The 21,516-nt window shown below is 42.8% G+C and overlaps 1 protein-coding gene across 1 annotated transcript in view; it reads left to right on the top strand.

The window, feature by feature from the left end:
• The window catches only part of MNAT1 (MNAT1 component of CDK activating kinase), a 129,530-nt gene that overhangs the window by 18,611 nt on the left and 89,403 nt on the right, over nt 1-21,516 (top strand). Inside the window, exon 2 of the mRNA XM_065839318.2 lies at nt 20,338-20,490. Coding sequence (XP_065695390.1) covers nt 20,338-20,490 — 153 coding nt within the window. The remainder of the gene's footprint in view (nt 1-20,337; nt 20,491-21,516) is intronic.

Below are 21,516 nucleotides of genomic sequence, written 5' to 3'. Positions count from 1 at the left end.
CCCCAATACATACTGTGGGAGTTAATGTGTTTGTTTTAGCTGACAGCCTAAGCATGCAGAGACTCTGTTTTTCTTTTGCTCAAACACCGTATAGCTTGGATTTGGATTTAGCTTAAACAAATCGCAAGGAACTGTCTCTTCATGTTATGTAAAGTTTATGTTCCTGAGAATAAAAGGATCACTTGTGGATTACTGGAAGTGTTGCAATTTGAAAAGAGCGATGCTGGGAAGGATAAACCTTTCTCCTTGAGGTGGGGAGAGTTTTCAGATCTCTTCTCATTTAGATCTTTAGATAGTCGTTTCAAATCTTGGGCAGTGGGATTTGATTTATGGTGGCTTTTTAGCACTGTCCCCAGTGAGTGACAAGCTGGTACTCAGCAGGATGATCACTATGCAATGTGGTATTTCGTATGAGCGATGGTTTTTGTTTTGCATATTTCTTTTCTAAAAAAAAAAATGAAAGGGAAGATAATACAAAGCAAAATCTGTTTAGATGGTAGTGGGAATGGCCATGAAGCAAATTTGATATTTGCATCACAACTGTCATCACCAAGCTGCTTTTGCTTGCTTAGTTTCTTGCCATGTCTTTCACTGCAGCTTCAGGATGGGATGGGGAGTAACATTGATTTTAGAGCTTTGTGGAGTGTAGGCTTAAGCAATTGGTGATTTTATTAGTGGTTCTTAACCTCTATGGTGTTTTTCTTTTCCCCTTTGGACCTGAGTAGGTGAGCTGCTGTCAGAGGTGTTTCTGCAGGATCGGAAAGCAATAGCACGCATGCAAGTCATCTTTGTCCCCTGGCTTGGGAAGCCATCCCATAGCTTTGATCTGCAGTGTGTGCAGGTGGAAGAGAAGGACGAGGAGAAGTCATGTTCCCGTTAGCATCCGGAAAGTACTTTGTGTCCCCAGAGTGCTAAACTTGGGGTCTGTTCAAAGGATAATAGATGCCGTACAGGTGAGTCAGCCTTTTGTGCTGAAGGCCAGGTGCTGGACTTATTTTCAGGCTGGCATGCTAGGACACACTCTGGCATTCATCGCGTTTGTAAACACTCCTCAAAGCTGAGGAACACTTTTGTCTTGGAACCGGTTTCCCTTAATGCTCTGGGAGTGACTGGCTTGATGTGTTTTCCCCAGGTGGCATCAGCAGCCTATGAAATATAGAGGAAGCATTTCTGCTATGTGACCTTTACAGCAGGGTGATCTTCAGGAAGACCAACCAGGAGTGAGTGTCTTTTTATCTTTGGGACTTTGCCCAAATATATATGCTTCTCACTCCAGAACAGGGAATGAAAGGCTCCATCTCTTGGACCAGTCCTTTGGGCAACGCAGTTCTTGTCCTCATTTTTCTACTATATGTGAGTTTGATGGTTGACAAGTCATTCCTGCAGAACAAGAAAAAGAGAACTTATCCTTGTTGGTGTTGTTGAGTGGAACAGAGCAGGGTTATAGTCTGTTGTGCTGAGCTTCATGTCAAGTTTAGGCTCTCACCTTTCTGACAGACTGTTCAAGTTTCCCTTTGATAACCTATTGCTCTTTTATAGCCTTTGTTTTGGAGCAAAGACTTGAGAGTATTTGTAGCAAAGAACAATTGAAAAGTAGTTCCTGATGAGTTTTCCACAATATTTGGTGAAATGATGGCCTCCCTGCTAAGCTTGCTTGCAGAGGGGAACATTGGGCAGTCCTAGATCCACACTATGTTGCTAGGGAAAGCAAAAACTACAATTATATGGGAGTTGTCTAATACATATGTGTTTTCTCAAGCATCTGGATCTCGATTTTTCTTTTCTCCTTTCTGTGTACTAGTTTTTCATTTATTTGCTCTCAGTAGGCTGTTGTTCATGACTGTTTGCAAGATCAGGTCCCTGAACACAGAGTTCTTGTTTACTGCTGATACCTGTGGGACTGTTCAAATAAATATATGGAGCTGAATCCAAGACCTCCTTGAAGCCCACTAAATACTGAAGGTTTGTTTCCCCTCCTTCCTTGAGACCTCTGTTCCCAGGGGCCATGAAGCCAGCTTGCCTTTCCAGTAGTAGCTGCCTGAAGGATTAGACCAGATTTTTTTCATAGTAAAAAAGACCTGAACATATTCACATTTTGACATGTTATGTCTGAGAATGGCCAAGCAACAGTTTACAGCTTATACACACTTTTTTAACTTGCCTATGATGGAGTATTGAGTTTTAACATGCCTCTTAAATGGGTATCTTGGGGATGGAAAAACTTACTTAATTGTATATTGTCAAAAACAAAGAACTTCTTTTGGCATGGCGGTTTAATGGACCATTTAGCTTCACTTGAATCTGGTTTTGCTAAAAGTTGCTGAGCAGAACTCCTGGGTTTGTATTTGGCTGTCAGCTGCTTGCTGTGGAGGTGGGGGTACGATGCAGGTGCTGGTGGCACTTTGAGCTGTTTGACTTTGTGCCTGGGGTGCGAATTACTGCCTAGCCAGCAGAACCAAAGCATACCATTATCTTATTAGCGCAGGCACATCTTTATGCAATTAAACAGCATTATGTTTAAGCTGCTTCTATGATACACATTCCCACAATTTTAACACTTTATCATTTAAAGCCTATGAGAATTTGACTGAGATTTAATTCCATGTATACAGTCTGGGGAGCAGTTGGGTGTGATTGTATCTGAGTGGTTGAGGGCGGCTGTCCTGAGAGTGGTGAAATCAGTGTTGTCAAGGTCTTCAGCAACCAGATAGGAGGGAATGACCAGCAGGAGATACTCCTGTGTGGGGGAGAGAGTTCTCCTTCCGTGGGAGCACTTTCAGATAAAAGGTGAAAATTGATCATCTTGGTATTCGGTTGCATTAAATTTACGTAAGGGTCAATCAGCAAGGAAGTTCCTTCAGAGTGTTTCATAATGCTGATTTCTGCACTTCCTAAAGAAAACCCAGTTTCACAGGTGCCTCAGTTCCATTGTTTGAAAGTTTTGCAGCCAAGGACTTGGCCGTTCTGGAAACCGTAATATAAATTGCTACTAGAGGTGATATTTTGGGGTGGATTATTTTTTTGAGTAAGCAAATACGTCTTCAAACCATCTGAGTCATGTATTCTATTTTTTAATAGAAAATGATTTTGAAGACTCAGCGTGTCGTGGTGATGATACAGGACAAAGCATAAGGTGACATGTAAAGACCTCCTAAAAGGTGGGATGAGAATGGAGAGCGTTATGTACATTCCTAGGATCACTGAATTAATTGAGACATTTATTCTGGTGACTCCATCAACCCCCATTGGCAAGTACCATAGGGTAGGGTGATGGTTCCAGTTTTGGGGCTGACATCCCCCCTGCCCCAGTTAACTGGATGGGAATGGTTGGGCAGGAGGTAATAACTGTGCTTCACCAGTACAAAGGTGCGTTGTTTCTGTGTTGGGTTAACTTTCTACGTCGGATTCAGGTCATGCTGCAGTGGGTGTCACCAAACTTGTTTTACAGGGTTTTGCAAGGAAAACACCCAATGTGGTGTTTTCTGCCCTGGGTAGGCTGATAGACTGTAAATGCAAAAAGCTGTTTGTAGTTGCTTTTCAAATATTTCTGGTGCACAATGGCACCATCAGTCATGAACCGCAGCCTGTACTGGTTACAGGATTCTTTTCAGGTTTAATTGTTGGATGCGTGATAGCTCCAACAACCAGGGTGCAGTCCTCAGTATCTACAACCTGTCCATCTCTTCCTTATCTTTGGATCCCTTTTTTTTCGACTAGTAAACTTGGCTTATGTCCTTTGTGGAAGTAGGTAAGGTGATCACTTTTCTGTAGCATTGTCATGTTTCTTGGAGAAATTGCTGGTAAATAGTAGAACAACTTAGACCTCCATCCAGGACGTTGCATGTAGTTTTAGGGGTGGAAGCAGCTTGGATTGCCCTTGAGGTAAGAGTTGTGAAGTTGAAGAAGTGCCTTAAGTTCATGAGGAGGTGAGGGCTTTAGAGAACTTAGTAAAATTGTGTTATAAATGGCAGGAATGTGGATTTAAATGAAGTAGGCTGCTTTCAAAGCTGAAAAATTGCAATTTCACACAACTCTTCTGAAAACTGGTCCCCAAGCCCTGCCGGAAGGAGTCTTGTTTGCCCGGGTCATCCCTGTTGGACATCAAGGACAGATTGTGCATTAAGCTTGCAGGATTGAGCCCAATAATTCATACCAGTATGTAATTCCATCGAATGGTGAGAGTAGATAATTCACAGTCTGGGATCTCTGTAGAGATTCATTTTTCAGCACATACGCAGTTTGCTTTGGCCAAGAAAGCTGAAGGTGCTCAGTGTTAAATGGGCACCTGTGAAATGCCAGCAATTGGAGGTGTCTCTGTTTTCTGAAGAACTGATCCTTGGCTTTTTTGTGTTTCTTTAATGTGTCCCCCAATCTGTTGGTCCTCTCGGAATTCACTTTCTTGGAGGGTCTACACAATCAAAAATTCACTTAACAAATGGATATTTTGGTTGTGGGGGGTTGAAGAAGAAATCCTGTCATTGTCATCCATAAGCTTATTTGAATACACCAAGCATAAAATTCTGTGTTCAAAGGCTTTCAGCCTCCTATAAATATGCACTCATGGGTATACTCTCCTGATTTGTTTTAATTTGGCTGCTTTTGTGGCACTAGATAATATCAAGCGTTTATTGTGTGTGGTTTACATGCATAAGGAAAACACTATTCACTGTTTCTCAGACCAGGAACAATGTTCTTTACACGTGGCTTTAATATAGCAGTTGTGAGCCTAAATAAATGCTGCTTTTGAATATGCACACAGATCCCATATAATTACAGAGCAGTGTGGTGTTTATGAGAGAACCTGCAGCACTGTCAAATGCTTCTCAGCTGATGTTTGGAGAAAACAGATAAGCTCAGGTATTGTCTGGAACTGATCATCTGAATCTTGGGCCGGATTTCCATTTCCTTACTGGTTTTCAATGGTTCGTAATCAGTGGGACTGGTGGGTTTTGGTGCCACGCAGCGTGAGGCCGTAGCCATGGGTAGAGGTGGGTTTTTGGTTGTCTGGAGTACTGAATGGAAATTCTGAGAACTTTTTTGTCAGTTAACATAATGCAGAGATAGAAATGAGCAAAAATATTTGCAAAATGAGTAAGTTGGACCGGTTTTGCTGAGGGTGGCAGGTGGGGTTTATGCTAAAACAGGCCTTCAAAAATCCGTCTTGCAAGCTATTTCCGCACACAAATAATGAGCCCCGCACAAATGCCTGACAGATCTGTGCTCAGAGTTTGGTGTTTATGCGTGGGAGGAACCTCACATAATGAAGAACAGATTTGTGGAGGTTTATCCAACTCTGAATTATTTGACAACAGTTTGATCGTGATCAGCTTCCCAATGCGGGGAGGCAGCTGTGGGTCCCCCTGCCAGTGTTCTCTGCTGTCTCTTGTCCCTGTTCTGTGTTCACTACAGAGTAACTACCCTGGGTGTTCTGTTTTCTATGCTTAGTGGTGTAATGAGTACTGATAAAAGTACAAACAACATAGCATGTTTTGCTAAAATATTTATGCTTTTCTCTTTTTGATCCTCCATTAATGCATGTTGTCTCGCTTCTTGCTCCCACATTGTAGAACCAATTCTTATAGTTTCTCCTACTAACAAATACAAAAAGAAGGAATACGCATCACGAGTTTTCATGGTGTTCGAAGTGTGCCGCAACTTTGGGAGAACACTTTGTGCTACCTCGTTGGTAACAACCTGTGAAGACACCTCCAACTTCACTGAAATAAAGCAGGGGTTTTGTTCCCTACAATGTGTAGGGAATGGTTAAGGTGCCGGTGTAGCTAATGAAGGACTGAACACGTGTCCTCTTTATTTTTAACACCTAAGAGAACTTGCATTGAATGTGGCCTTAAATTTTACCTTCGAAAAGTTTACGTGATGTTCACCAACTGCTTTAATGTACTGAAACAGCAATTGCCTTTTTTTTTTAAAGCATTTTTTAATGATTAAATTCACAAAGCAAAAAAGTTTTAAGTAGGTCAGGATCTCTGCCACCCTTAACAAGGAAATTGCAGTTTGACCTGTTCAATGACCAACATGGGATGGGGGAGGAGGTTTTGGTGTGTTTTTCCTTTCTTTTTTAATAAGTCAAAACATATTTGTTTCTGAGGTTGTTTCACTAGCGACATGTTGTATATTGTAGGGTATTTCAAGACATCTGAGATATTTATCAAGCTGTGTCCCACCAAGAATGTAATTTTAAGGTCTCCACTGTTTATTAAGCACAGTCTATATTTTATCTCATGCTGAGAAAAGATGTGATAATGGTTGTTTAGGGATTATGTGAAAATGGAGTGAGGAATGACCCTTAAAAATGGGTAGGAAGTGAGAGATTCCCAAATGAGACTTGGGAGGTGGAGAAACTGTTTGAATTGCTACTGTTGGGATTTTCTAATGAATATCTCCCTTGCACTTATCCTGGTGAAATAAAGAAGCTTTTTCAAGAAAATGCAATAAAATCTGCTGGCTTACAGAAACTAAAACTAAACCTGTAACTCTAGGAACTTGCCTTTCTTAGTGCTGCCGTTTCAGCGTGAGAAGGTGCCTGTGATGCTAAAGATCATTAGTGGATCAAAGTGCCAGCTCTGGGAAGTGATATGGCACAAATGAGCTTATTTTAGGTACAAGGACAGCACACACACTCCTCAACCAGCAATCCCCTGCAACAAGAGATGCATCACTTGGGTTCAGGTTCATTCTTTACTTCTCTTTTAATGTTTTTAGCTTACAAAACAAACTAAATTTGTCAAATGTTCGGGGCAGACGTGTGTCAGGTTCCTCTGGACAGGAACATGTGGCAGGTGACGACCTGCGACCCCTTACACCCCTGGTTTAATTATCAAACATATTGGATATCAAAGGTATATATTTTTCTATGTTTTAAAAAACAGAAATACATAAACCTTTCACTCTTTGTAAGTGGATTTTCCCTTTTTTGCCCCCCTCCTTTGTTTTTTGTTTTTCTTTCTTCTGATGAGATCTACTGCAACCTAAGAATACTTTCAATTCTGCTCTGTAAGGTATTTGAGGGCTCTGTAGAGATCATTCTTCCTTCCCTGACATCCAGCTTCTCAAGTTGTAATAGTAAAGACAACAGAGATTCAGCAAGTCATTCAAAAAGGTGCTTTAGAGCAGCAAATAAAGAATGCCCTAATCAATTGAAATCCCAGTAGGAAATTGGGATGTGATATAAAATTTCCCACACTAGTCTTGGAAACTAGAGTGTACTCAACAGCAAAAATGCTACGGAGTCCTTAGTATTCAAAGGCCACTGGTGCTTTTGGTCTGGCTCCCTGCAAAGGCAGCAGTCTTGGGAAGAAGTTTGTTCCCTAAAGCTGCATCGGACTGATGGAGAGATGGGAATAGGATTTGTTGAGTCCTGACCACCACCTTTGCTGCACAGAAGTTCATCTAAACTTGTTTTACCTGTGAGCTAAGGCATGAGGTGGTATGTGTAACCTCATCTGAGTGTTCCTGCTCCAGCAGGGGGATTGGACTGGATGAGCTTTTGAGGTCCCTTCCAATCCCTGACATTCTGTGGTTCTGTGAAGGAGTACAGAAATCTGCATCAACTACTATGGACTTTGTACCAGAAGATCGTTTACATTCTAGTAGAATATAAATCCATATTATATTACATGTGCTATCCGAAATAAGACATGCTGAGAATATTTGCTCCCTAGTTTTCTTCTTGCTATTGTATCAGCAGTTAAAGACAAGCAGAATGGTCTGTTTCCATAAGGTGATAAAATTGATCTGAGTGAATCAAGCTTGCATCTCTGGGACATGCACATATTATCTTATCTGGCACAAACCATAAATTAATTGGTTATTGATAATATAAATTTGTGTAATTTATGAAGGACTGCTTTAGACTGATGGTTAGGAGTTGCGTTCTAAGCAAAAGGAGCAGATGCTAGAACATCTGTGCCATGCATGTCATCCTTAAAAAAATATATATTCAGTATTCAAAGATGCACGTAATATTTCAGTATCTTCACCAAAATTAGCTTTTCTCTCTCCTTTTATTTTATTTTCCTCAAGTTGTTGTTGTCTTGAAGTTTCAGAATTTAGAGCATGTTGTTAGGACCAGAGATAGGGCCAGAAGCACCTTCTTGATTATCAAATCCAGTTACCTGTTGAAGACAATCAGGTCATCAAACCCTCTTTGTGAGCTTATAAAACTTAATTTTCCAACTAATTTTTTCCCTTTTACTTTTATTGGATGTGGTTCCAGACTGCAGTTCTCATCGGCCACAATAGTGACAATTTTTACACTACTGGTTGGACCCATTTGTTTTAAGTAGCTTTTTCCCCCATTTCTCCTCTGATAAGCCAATCATCCCAGTGTTGTGATCAACCTAGTTGCCTTTTTCTGCATTTATAGGGTGAGTTCATCTGTCTTGAGTGTGAGTGATCAGAACTCCACATGTCATTTTGGGTAAAGTCTCAAATCCTGCAGGTCATTTCATTGGTGTAGGGGTGTCTCTTCCGCTTCTCGGTGCTCTTTAAATGATGAGCTCCTAGTGACTTTGTGACTTGTTTCGAATGCATTAATGTTTTTCTTTCCAGCTGTGTTGCCTTCTGTTTCTGTTGTGAAAGAACTCGTCTGTAATCTTGCATGTTTTGTTAAAATATTCTGAAACAACATGACATTCTGAAATAAGACATGCTTTTTTGGCTCCTTTATTTTTAGCAATTCTGAAAAAATACTTATCGTCTGTGTGTTACCACACCTGTTCTTGTGTTGTAACTGTGTCAACTCGCCTTTCTAGAGGTGTGTTGATCAAGCAGCTTTGAGGGTACCCTGAAATAATGATGGACACTCTTTGGGTTGTTTTCTCCTTATATTTTTGGATCAAACTAAAATAGCTGAGTGTGCCATAAAGGTTTTGTAAGAGGGAAGCGAAGGACAAATTTTAATTAACAGCATTGGGCGCTGTTGAATTCAGAGCTTGGGAAGAGAGGAACACCTTTTTATGCTGTCCTACCCAGTGGCTGTCCCTGCTAACTTAGTTCTGGGGTCCTGTTCAGACTGGAAGAACCTTTCTGGGGTCCCTGATGCCATGCTGAGTGTATCCCCGGGTTGGATTTACTGTGGTTACTTCACTGGTGAGGAACCCTCTTCCAGGGGAAGTATTTCTCCTAGAGTTGAGTTGTCTTGCCTTAGATGTTATTATGTGGTTTGTAAAGAATGTACTGGATGCTGGGGAGGGTCTTTTGTTGGCAGAGGTTTTGAGGGTGTGATCCTACATCAACCTAAGGTGTTCAGAGGTTGCCTGCCATGGTGCCATCCTCTTCCCCGTTTCCAGCTCAGCTGTGCTGGTGCTCATGTCACAGGCTCATGGGCAGTTGGGGTGTCACCTCCCTTTGTCAAAGTCCCCCCAGTGGCAGCACACGGCCGGAGCTGCCTGAATGGGAGTGTTTGGGGGATCACAGAATCACAGAATGTCAGGGATTGGAAGGGACCTCGAAAGCTCATCCAGTCCAATCTCCCTGCTGAAGCAGGAACACCCAGATGAGGTTCCACAGGAAGGTGTCCAGGCGGGTTTGAATGTCTGCAGAGAAGGAGACTCCACAACCTCCCTGGGCAGCCTGGGCCAGGCTCTGGCACCCTCACTGGGAAGAAGTTTCTTCTCAAGTTTAAATGAAACCTCCTGTGTTCCAGTTTGTACCCACTGCCCCTTGTCTTATCATTGGTTGTCGCCGAGAAGAGCCTGGCTCCATCCTCCTGACACTCACCCTTCACATACTTATAAACATTAATGAGGTCCCCCCCTCATTCTCCTCTTCTCCAAGCTCTAGAGCCCCAGCTCCCTCAGCCTTTCCTCACACGGGAGATGCTCCACTCCCTTCATCATCTTTGCTCTGCACTGGACTCTCTCCAGCAGTTCCCTGTCCTTCTTGAACTGAGGGGCCCAGAACTGGACACAATATTGCAGGTGTGGTCTCCCCAGGGCAGAGTAGAGGGGCAGGAGAACCTTTCTGACCTACTGACCACCCCCCTTCTAATCCACCCCAGGTACCATTGGCCTTCCTGGCCACAAGGGCACAGTGCTGGCTCATGGTCATCCTGCTGTCCACCAGGACCCCCAGGTCCCTTTCCGCTACGCTGCTCTCTAATAGGTCATTCCCCAACTTATACTGGAACCTGGGGTTGTTCTTACCCAGATGCAAGACTCTACACTGGCCCTTGTTATATTTCATTAAATTTTTCCCCACCCAACTCTCCAGCCTGTCCAGGTCTCTGGATGGCAGCACAGCCTTCTGGCGTGTCAGCCACTCCTCCCAGCTTGGTGTCATCAGCAAACTTGCTGCTAGTGACTCTACTCCCTCATCCAAGTCATCAATGAGTATATCAAATAGTACTGGTGCCAGTACTGTCCCTTGATCTCCTAAGCTGTCTGAAGGTTGCAAGAAGTTTGGCTGCTGAACTTGTTGGGACCTGGAATTCACTTGAGCGTTCTCCTATTTCCACTGGGAGAGCAGGTCTGCAAAGCTGTGTAGGTATGTGGTGGTGTTTTCACTAGTAATAAATGCAGCCCTTGTTCTCTTCATGCTTCAGCTTCCCCAGTGAATGAGTCTTCAACATGTTTGGCTTTCAAGACTTTCACGATAGTGCTTGATTTGCGTGCTTTGCCTGGGATTTTACATTTGACAACTTCAACTTTCTCACCCTGGTTGCTCCTTCCTCCCCTCTCTTTGCCTAATGCTGTATGCCGGTACAAGTGTTTGGGACCTGTGTGGTGAACCAAATGGGAGAGTTCATCTGGCTCGAAAAGAACCCGGGAAACCGCCATGGGGCCACACAAATGGTTGTTTCTGGCCTGCAGGAGAGGACAGTGTATGATGGTGCTAAGGCGAATTACAGCAGCTTCTTTGGCATTGGTGCTGGCTTAACATGTAGAAATAGAACTTCGGTCTTCCTGGGCTGCGTATTTAAACTCAAGGTTGTTCAGACTTTTGCTGCTCATGAGAATGGGACTTGGTGTCTTAACCTTTGAGTTTGATTGCTCATTTATGACAAGTTACAAAGAAACAGTTGATTTTCTTGTATCATAAAACACGATTTATGCAGGAACTCCTATGTAGCATTTTGTTCTTTCAGTCTTTTCAAACCAAGGAAGCTTAACGGTAGAGAAGACAGTGCTTCACCACACATCGCTGTTTGAGCACTGACAGTGTTTTCTAAGTTATCCAGAACATGGACAATGCAATTATTGCTCCAGCAGACATTTTCTTTTAGTTGTTTTTAAGTGTGTGTGCATACACCCACACTGTCTTTCTCTGTTTGAACAGCGTAAGAAACTGGACTGTGTACATTTCATGTTTCAAGTGAAATACAAACCTGTGCTCTTGGCAGAAGTTTGGTTTGGTTCCTCCCAAAAGCTGGGAGAAACGAGCCAACACATGCAGGTCATTCAACAGGTACATTTCCAAGGCATCAGTAAAGGTTTTGATTTGAGAGAGTTTTAAACACTTGTGTGTTCTCATTGAGACCCCAAACCACTGCTGGTTTTATGGAAAACCTTGATGAGATGCCTGGTTCTTTTACAGATGGGTGTCTTGTCAACTTTATCACAGTATCACAGTATCACAGTATGTTTGGGATTGGAAGGGACCTCAAAAGATCATCCAGTCCAATCCCCCTGCTGGAGCAGGAACGCCTAGGTGAGGTCGCACAGGAACATGTCCAGGTGGGCTTTGAATGTCTCCAGGGAAGGAGACTCCACAACCTCCCTGGGCAGCCTGTTCCAGTGCTCTGTTACCCTCACTGAGAAGAAGTTCTTTCTCAAATTTAAGTGGAACCTCTTGTGTTCCAGCTTGAACCCATTGCCCCTTGTCCTATCATTGTTTGCCACTGAGAAGAGCCTGACTCCATCCTCGTGGCACTCACCCTTTATATATTTATAAACATTAATAAGGTCACCTCTCAGTCTCCTCTTCTCCAAACTAAAGAGCCCCAGCTCCCTCAGCCTTTCTTCATAAGGGAGATGCTCCACTCCCTTAATCATCTTTGTTGCCCTACGCTGGACCCTCTCCAGCAGTTCCCTGTCCTTCTTGAACTGAGGGGCCCAGAACTGGACACAATATTCCAGATGGGGTCTCACCAGGGTGGAGTAGAGGGGAAGGATGACCTCATCTTACTTTCAGAGACTAGATATGAAATATGGCAGTGTCTTGTGACAAGACCTCAGTAATGTGGTCAGGATATCCCATCATGCCACAAATACCTTTTCAGTATTTTTTTCTATTTTGCCATGTAGCTGTATTTCCTTGTCTTGCTTCCCCATGCTATTGTTGCACTGTAAAACACATTCAAAGTACAGAACAGAAGGTAGAAGCTTTGGTTTGGGTCAAGTAAAAGATTTGTCCTGGCAATTTTGGGTCCCGAAAGTGTTTATTTTCTGTTGTCTGTGGTGGTTTTTTATTTTTATTTTTTTTTCCCCAGTGTGATTTCAGGTGTGTGCAGGTGTTTTGTAAGACTGAGTAAGTGAATGCCTAAAATATTTGAGTTAGTAAGAACTGTCAGCTCTGGGGACAGTTCAGCCCCCGCCATAGTAGTTTCTCCTCATATTCATATGGAACCTCCTGTGCTTCAGTCTGTGCCCGCTGCCCCTCATCCTGTCACTGGGCACCACTGAAAGGAGTCTGGTCCATCCTCTTGACACCCACCCTTTGCGATATTCATAAACATTGATAAGATCCCCTCTCAGCTTCTCCAGGCTGAACAGACCCAGCTCTCTCAGTCTCTCCTCAGAAGAAAGATGCTTCAGACCCCTTGTCATCTTTGTAGCCTGCTGCAGGACTCCCTCCAGTAATTTCTTGTCCTTCTTAAACTGGGGAGCGCAGAACTGGATGCAGTTCTCCAGATGCGGCCTCACCAGGGCAGAGGAGAAGAAGAGGAACAACCTCCCTTGACCTGCTGGTCACACTCTTCTTAATGCACCCCAGGTACCTTTTGCCTTCTTGGCCACAAACACACATTGTCGACTCATGGTCAACCTGTTGTCCACCAGAACTCCCAAGTCCTCTGCGGAGCTGCTTTCCAGCAGGTCTGCCCCTAACCTGTACTGGTGCCTGGGGTTGTTCTTCCAGGTGCAGGACCCTTCACTTGCCTTTGTTGAATACGTTCTTCTCTGCCCAATCCTCCAGCCTGTCCAGGTCTCACTGAATGGCAGCACAGCCTTCTGCTGTATCAACCACTCCTCCCAGTTTCATATCATACCTCCCATTTTGTATAATTCATATCACGGCAAAGGACTTTCTCATGGGGTAACAAGACCTTCTCACTCTCTACACCTACCTGCAAAGAGGTTGTAGCGTGAAGGGTGTTGGTCTGTTCTCCCAAGTAGCAAGTGATAGGATGAGAGGAAATGACCTTAAGTTGCACCAGGGAAGGTTCAGATTGGATATTAGGAAAAAATTATTTACGGAAAGGGTTGTCAGGCATTGGAACAGGCTGCCCAGGGCAGTGGTGGAGTCACCATCCCTGGAGGGGTTTGAAAGATGCAGAGATGAGGCTTTTAGGGACATGGTTTAGTGCTAGAGTTAGGTTCAGTTATAGTTGGACTCGACCCTGACGGTCTCTTTCCATCCAAAATGATTTTATGTTTCGAAATGGATACCGAAGGAGAAGGGAGCAATGGGTCTTGTACAGAGTTTGGTGTGAGATCTGCAATTTGTTAACAGTATGTATGTCTGTCTTGTGAGACAACGGGCAATGTTGAGCTGGATCATGTCTAAAAAAGTGCACTTTCTGCATTTTATCCAGACATGGAAAGTTTTTGTAATTGTATCTTAAGCTCAGGTGTGCTGTGGGCAGCTGCTAATCCTGATGGTTACCCAACTTGGTGTTTGTTGAGAACCCTGAAAACTTGCAAGGGTTCTTATTCAAAGAGAATAAAGCATAATAAAAGGGTTATTGACATAGCTGAATTATTATTTTAGTGCATGTGTTTGCCCAGTAGACTGTAATGGATTTGAAGTAGTTGTTCTGGTACACTGGGTAAATTCTGGGTCAATTTTGGTATGCCTAGTCATTGTGAAAGCACTTTATTTCTCAATGCCACACAGCTGCTCTTGAAGTGTCAAGAATTGGCTTGTCAAGTGTTGGCCCGTTGTTTGACCAAACTGACATAATTGTACTGTAAGACATGTTTTTTGGGATTGTGTGCCTAATTGACTAGGCAGCAGTATCTCATAAAGAACCACTTTTATTTAAATTTCTGTAGAAATATTTTATCTATATTGTCCTGAGTTAATACTATAAAAGGCTCTTTTTTGGTTGTTGTTGTTCTAGGAAAAAATAAAAGGCTCCTCTATACTGGTTAAATTCAAGTTAAGTTTCAGCTTGCTGCAAACTCTTGTCAGGTCCAAGCCACTTGAAATGGTTTTGTAATGGAGATGTTGAAACACAATGGGTGGTGGAGATGTTTCTGTTTCTTATTAATCGACTCAGTATGCTTTTTTTTTCCTTAAAATGCCAGTCATTCAAGGCTGTAGTTCAACCACTACCTGCTCTGCTTTCTTTCTGCTGAGTGCAGTTGAGATGAACTGGTCTGTGTATCGGGGTATGGTTATGGGCATTTGGAAAAAAAGGGTTAATTGTGGCTGAGTGTCTCCTACATTTTTGAGATGTCTGGGCTCATTTAACCTCCTCCTTTCTGCACCATGGAGCAGAACTCGTCTGACAGAACAAAAATGAACCAAAGTGTGTGTGCTCATCCTTCTCCCAAAAGACATAAGTCGTTTCAAAGAAGGATTGTATGCACAGCAGCTTGGCAGATGATGCTGAGAACTGACATAATACAGATATAGGCAGAGTACTGGAGTCCTTTGTTTTTTGGTTTGTTGTTTACAGGAGGGGTTAAGATCAGCTCTCTGGAGTCTCAATACTTTGGAGGAAGAAAATGTTGGTGAAGTAATCTCGGAGATTTCGTTTTGCAGCACGTGTTGCTGTGGGCTGAACAGAGGGGAGCTGCAGGCAACTGAAGATAACTTATCAACAGTGTTTAAAAACCAAAAAAATATCATCTGTTGATTGGTAGTTGTGATTTCTGTCTGAAACCCGAGATATGTCTTATTGCCATAATGAGTGGTAATCTCTCCATGGTTTGTGGGCTGCTGTGAGACCTTTTTATTTACTGCTTGAAGTCAAACCTATCGTGTTTTTTTTCAGCCAAATAAGGTTTTGAGAGCATTCTGAAGTTGTCTCCTCACACAGTGAGAACAGCAAATCCCCATCGCTGGGACTTCAGAGTCTGAACGGAGGGGAGAGGGAAAGAGCATTTGGGATCACTTCCTCCCAGCTCCCTCCTGTATTTGGCAGACAGGGAAGAGATGGCCCAGATAACACAGGCAGCTGCTTCTGTGTGTACTTGAATGAGGATTTCTGAATTCCTGAAGCTGAAGTGTGACAAGGAAAAGACTTATTTTTGTCCCAACCTCCCTACTCACTGGGAGCTACTGATCTCGTAAGCTCCTTTATTCTGAGGCTCTTGGTGTCGTTGCATTCATGCTTTGTTCTCTTTCTACAGTTTTTGATCCCTAACCTGTAGCATGGGAAAAAACTGCTTTTGCTCAGTTCCTTTAGCTTTTTGGATCACATAAATCATCGCTGCTGCAGGTTCGAGGGAGGACTTTCCTTTTAGACTGTGCCTATTAGTCCAGCAGCCTGGAAAATAAACCTGCAATGGGCAACTGCAAAGGGGAAATGGACCCTGGGCTGTGTAGCAGAAACCAGTGTGGGTTACGAGGACTCGCTGTGTGTACAGAAGGTTGCGAAATAAACAGGTTTGACAGCTGCTCATTCCAAATTGGCTTGTTCTTGTCTCAGTTCAGGAATCTCTGCACAAGAACACAAAATTGTCGAACCCAAGCTAAGCAAAAAACCCTGTGAATGTTTCTAGAAGCAACTTTTATTTAAAAATCTAGCTATCTTTCTGTAAGCTTTCTCACATGTGTGTTTTCATGGGTTTTTAATGTTCCCTCTCCATAAATCAAGAACCATTCCACTTCTGTAAGTAAATATCTATCCGACATCAGAATTGAGGAACAAGTGAAAACACATCTTTTTTTCTCATTCTTTCCCCTCCGTTTGTTTGCGATTCAGGTCTTGCCTATATGTTGAGGGCTGTATTTTTAATCTGTTTTTTCCATAGTAGAGAGGATCATTTGTTAGGCGTGTAATTTAAATAGGAGAAACACCTTGGTTATAAAAGCTGAAGAAGAGGGGCTTAGAGATTCTAAACATTTGATACTGTTTAATAGGTATATCTACTAAAAATAGCTGTTCTAAAGAAGGGTAGTAACTCATTCTGTAGTATTCCTAGTCACCAGTAAAAGCCACAAAGATGTTTTTTATTCTGAACTGATTAATGGCCGTATATCTCCAGTCCTGCAAATTTTTCCTATGCTCAGCAGAATCTAAAATAATAAAAGAAAGAATATCTTGTACTCCTGCTTGTGAAAATAGATCTTTATTCTGTTCCGTTTGCTCTCTTGCCAGCCAAGCTAGAAAAGTTAGCAGCACCATCAGACTATGGTAACGTCACGAGCCATTTCCATCCGTTCCCTGTCCACGGGCATTGATTCCTTGTCTGCCGTTATCTCTCCATGAAGTGCATGTGTGGGGAATGCAGGACTGCGTGCAAATCTTGTACCCTTTGAAGATGCTTTGTCCAAAACAAACAGTTCCAGTAAGTGTAATTTAGTAGATAAGTATCTAACAGTCTTCTGGAGAGGAACCTCTGCTTTTTTTCTGCATCATACCAAAAGCATTTTTAGTATGAACCTGATCCTGAAGTCCTTGAACACCGACATAAGGTCACACAGTGCTATTTGTGTATTGATAGTGCCAGGCTGTCTAGATGCTTTATAATTTGCTTTCCTCAAAAACGTAGCATTTTTCTAGACTGCTTAGAGACTGAGCCACTTGTTTAATATTTCATGGGAATGAAAGAGAAGACAAGACAGAACAAACCAGTGCCCATGGCAATGAAAATGAGCATACTGCTCTTTATTATCCTCATGTAGAAGACTAGGAGACTTTATTATTCCTGGAGGTGTTGTGATTGCTTTCATTGGTGGCATTACTAATAGTCTTCCCCTGTTGTCTGTGCATATGTAGCTCCCTGGGTGTTTTCTATTGATATCTTCATCCGCATTACCTATTTCCAGGAGACAAACTTAAATCCAAACGGTAATGAAAGATTTTAGTGACTGTGTGAAACGCAATACAAGTCACAGAGGCCGTACAACCTCACTGTGAAGAGGAGAATTGGCAATATCACATCCTGAGTGTGTTTGGACCTCACGTGAAGCTGTTGTCTTCAGATATATTCAGTTTTGAACAGAAGTATAGACCTGACTTACGTATGAACATCTGTCATTGTTAGTTTATGTAGGTAGCATGTATGCATACATAATACATATATGCATATTAAAAAGGCTCATAATTTAAGAAAATATGTGACCACCTGTTTTGGTCATGATTTGCAGGGGAGTTAAGCAGGTGTTTCAGCGCCTTGCTTCTTTGGGAAGAGCTATGTAGATGTGTTGGCCTTAAATGCACTGAGTGACATCCTGCTTCCATAGTCAGCCCGTCCTTAGGCTAAGACAAGTGCAGAAGTGTTGGACTTACCAAGAAATGGAAGGATCACCTGAACTGATGTGGTCTGTGTCCATGAGGGAGCTCTGCAACGCCAGCTGTGTGTTGGGGTGTCCCCCTGTGCTGCCCGGGATGTCTGATGGCTGCATGGGTTGGGTACCTTTGGTGAAGTCATATGAATTGTTGCATCTCTTAAAAAGAAAACATCATGCTGTATGTACAGTTTGAGGTAAATTTTTTTCAAGTCATGTTTTGAAAATGCAATTTCAAGCCATGAAATAATTTATTAAATCCGTCTGCATTGAATCCTGCCTTCCTGGTATTTACATCTACTCTGACTTTGGTCTGCAGCAAAACCATAAGAACTTGTTTGGGAGGGATTTGGGGGATGGTTGTTCTTCTTCCTCAAAAATCAGGTGGAAATGTGTGACTGAACGTGTTTGCCATCACTGGGAAAGCAATTGCGTTTTTTGGGGGGCAAGAATGACAGACCTGCTAGGAAGTAAACTTGGGATCTGTGTGTGTGTTTCATCTATCCGGAGCTGGAGGGGAGGCAGGATTTGGGCAGAGCCCAGGTCTGCCCTTCACTTGCCCCATATAACCCCTTCTGAATTCAGAAGGAACCATCTCTGAATAAATACAAGGGTGGATGTGCGTGAGGGAGTAAGAATGTGATCGCCTGATGTGGGATTCCTATAGTGAGGCATTGACTCATTTTTTTGGTATAGAAAGCTATTTTCCAGCCTCAGAAACGCTGGTCCCACTTCGGGAAGGCATTGAAAACACTTGTACCAAGTGCTTTTCCAAGGAGGGTTTTTTTTCTTATATAGTCAAGTCCTGTGTGAACTTGAAATGTCTTTGATTTAGGGAAGGGATGGGGGGGACATGAGGTAGTTTCAGGTGCTGCTGTCTGTGTGTAATATCTTGCACATGGGGACCCTGTTTTGTTGGTCCTTAGGCCATGATAAAACGAAATGATACAAACACCTGCACTTGGAGCCACCTGCCGGGTTCTGCAGCTTCACACTCCCTTTTCTTTAACTTTAAAATAGGAAGGAGGATTATTGGTTGGTTGGTGGTTGTTTTTTCTGGTGTTTTGTTGTTTGTTTGTTTGGCTTTTTTTGCTGTTGCTGTGTTGAGAGGGACTTGTAAACAGCACGAGCTGCTAAAATGAAGGAGACAGTGAAACTGTCCGTCTGTCCCGGGCTGTTGCTGCACAGACAGGTTGGGGAGGAAGGAGAAAACCCCTTCCCTGCCTTCCCTTCTCTCTTGCATTTAGTGTTGCTTCTCCCATGCTGATGAGCTAAGTTCTTTCCATAAAGAAGCACACTTGTTGAGTTGATATCCCAATAACTTTGGAATTTAAGCCCTAAAAGTGCTAAAAAGTTTGATCTTTCTCTTCTCAGATAAATTGTCCTTACATGTGCTTGGTTTTTTAACTACCGGAATTCTGGAGCAGGGAAACATCCAAATAAATTCAAGGTTTCGTCTTGAACATTGGCAGCTACTGCGCAAGATGCGTTTTGAAACTGTAGTTTTACTTGTGTTTAAGAAAAAAACAACAAACAACCTTTTTTTTTAATTGTAAGATACAATTGCATTTGTTTTTCACCTCCTAATCTAGAAAACAGCAGCTGGGTTGAACTGGTTGGCTCCAGCTATAGCTCTGCCTCCGCAAGCACTGGAACCAGTTCAGTTGGGGATAGGTCAGCAGGATGAAGGTTTTGTTGAAGATCCTTCGTCACCATGTCGGCGTTGTTTCTCTTAACTTGTTGAACTTCAGTGCTGTGTTTGTGAAGGTACAATACAGCTTAGCCCTTCATGTATAACTGTTTTGGCTCCAGGATCCCAAAGCTGTAAATAGACACCCTCTTGCCTCCCAGCAGTAGGAAATGACTGCAGCAGGTGTTGTCCTCTGCTAGAAGTTTGCACATGATTAGTATCCAAGACCTTTTTTTGAAATGGGCTTTCTTGTTGTGAGCTCTTCCTTTATCAGCTGCCAACTTGACTGGTCAGCAAGTGTCTTGTTAAAATCTGAAATCTTCATTAAGACAAAAGAAGTAAAACCAGGAAGGTATTTTTGGTTTATTGCTGTGCGGCCTCTGTGTACAATATACTTTATGTGTAATTTAAAAAGTATTAACAGAAGGCACTGGAGAGCTGCGTAGTGCTAGTCACTGGTTAAAATGGTATTTTTATTCTTTTAGCTTTGTGGGGCTGGAGTTTAGCTCAAGTTTGTTATTGGTAGATGCTTGGAAGGCTCTGGGCAAGATTTGGTATCGCCGCTTGTGCTGAATAGCACCTTGTGCTTTGGATGGCATCGCAAAATAAACAGGGCTCTTTGTGCAGCGAGGCAGCGCTCACAGCGCATAGGATATTGCAGTATGGTTCACGTGAAGTGAGTTTAATGGTGCCAATAAACAATCTTCCCCTTGACACAAACCCCATCGTTGTGTTTGGATTAACTTTGTCTCAGCAAAGAGGCTGAGTTGTTTGGGCAGGGAGAGTAAATGTGTTTGTGCTACTGAGGTGGTTTCCTCTTGGCCGGGGTGGAGAGCCCTTGTCTCCTCACCGCTGTCGGATGTTGAAGAAACGGCGAAATCAAGGGGAGATAAGCTGTGTATTTATAGTGCATGCGTAAACAATAAAAAGGGGGGGCAATCCTGTGTTTCAGTTGCTGTTTAACATCTTTCTTCCCCTTTTTCCTCCCTTCATTTCCCCCATAGATGCGAGAGCTGCGTGGATCTGCTGTTCGTGCGAGGGGCTGGGAACTGCCACGAGTGCGACACCCCCCTGCGCAAGAGCAACTTCAGAGTGCAGCTCTTCGAGGACCCTGCTGTCGACAAGGAAGTGGAAATTCGGAAGAAAGTGCTGAAAATGTGAGTATTGCCGGTTAAAGAACAGGAGGTGGATGTATTTAGTGGATTGCTGTTTTTAAAAAACTACTTATTCCTCTAGTAGTACAGAGGAGTTTGTTCATGCAACAACTGAGGACTGAACGCTCCACTTGGCCTTGAGGGACTCCTGCTTAGCTTTGGAAACTGTTGGATGTTTCTATGTGGCCTCCTTTGGCAGAGCCTTGCCCCTTAAATGAAGATGATATTGAGGACTACAGCTGCTTTCTCTTTGAGGGGGTAAACATGGGAGTGGGGCAAGAAACAGGACCTTGATTGTTTTGTTCCCTGGAGACCAGTTCTGAGAGTTGAAGGCCAGTTCCCTTCAAAATGCAAATGGACAAAAGAGCAGCTGTGTTCACATTGTTTTCTACTTCACAGAGCAATTGTTAGTGGAAATGGTTCCTTATAAGTCTTGTGTTATTAGTCTGTCATGCAGATTTGAGAGCTCTTGAATTGAGATAAATGAGGTCTAAAATTGCATCTCACTCCTTGTGGCTGAGAAACAAGATTTTAGAAGAATGCCAGTGTTGGTAGAAGAGGGTCTGGTGGAATGTAACAAACCTGGAGAGACCTATGTGTGCAAAAATGAAGGTGCAGGTCAGTTGTAAGCTTGGCAGCCTTTGTTTAAGACTTAGTACAACACTAAATGAATCATATGATATTGCTGAGATGCGGAGAAATTGTGTTGTTGAATACCAAGATGCTGATGTGGAAAGTAGTAATAATTTTGATGTTTATTATAAAGTCTGCTGAAGTTAACAAAAGTCAAACTGGAATGGAGTCAACTTAGTTGACTAAACATGGAATGAAGCGTAGTTGGAACAGAAAACAAAATGCTGGGCCCACTTGCATTTGCCAGATCAGTTTTTGGTAGGCAGAGAAAATGTCCCCAAACTGGAACTTGGCCCAAGTTCTTTGGATTAGATTTTTTGTACTCCTGAATGTATCTTGGTCAGCAGAGCAGGCAGAATCTCCGCATTGGATTTTCTTGGTAAGAAAGCCCACATG

The sequence above is a fragment of the Patagioenas fasciata genome, chromosome 5 (genome assembly GCF_037038585.1).
Source record: "Patagioenas fasciata isolate bPatFas1 chromosome 5, bPatFas1.hap1, whole genome shotgun sequence".
In the NCBI taxonomy this organism is placed as follows: Eukaryota; Metazoa; Chordata; class Aves; order Columbiformes; family Columbidae; genus Patagioenas; species Patagioenas fasciata.
The sequence above is the reverse complement of the archived record's forward strand: the minus strand, read 5'-3'. Positions and strand labels throughout refer to the sequence as shown.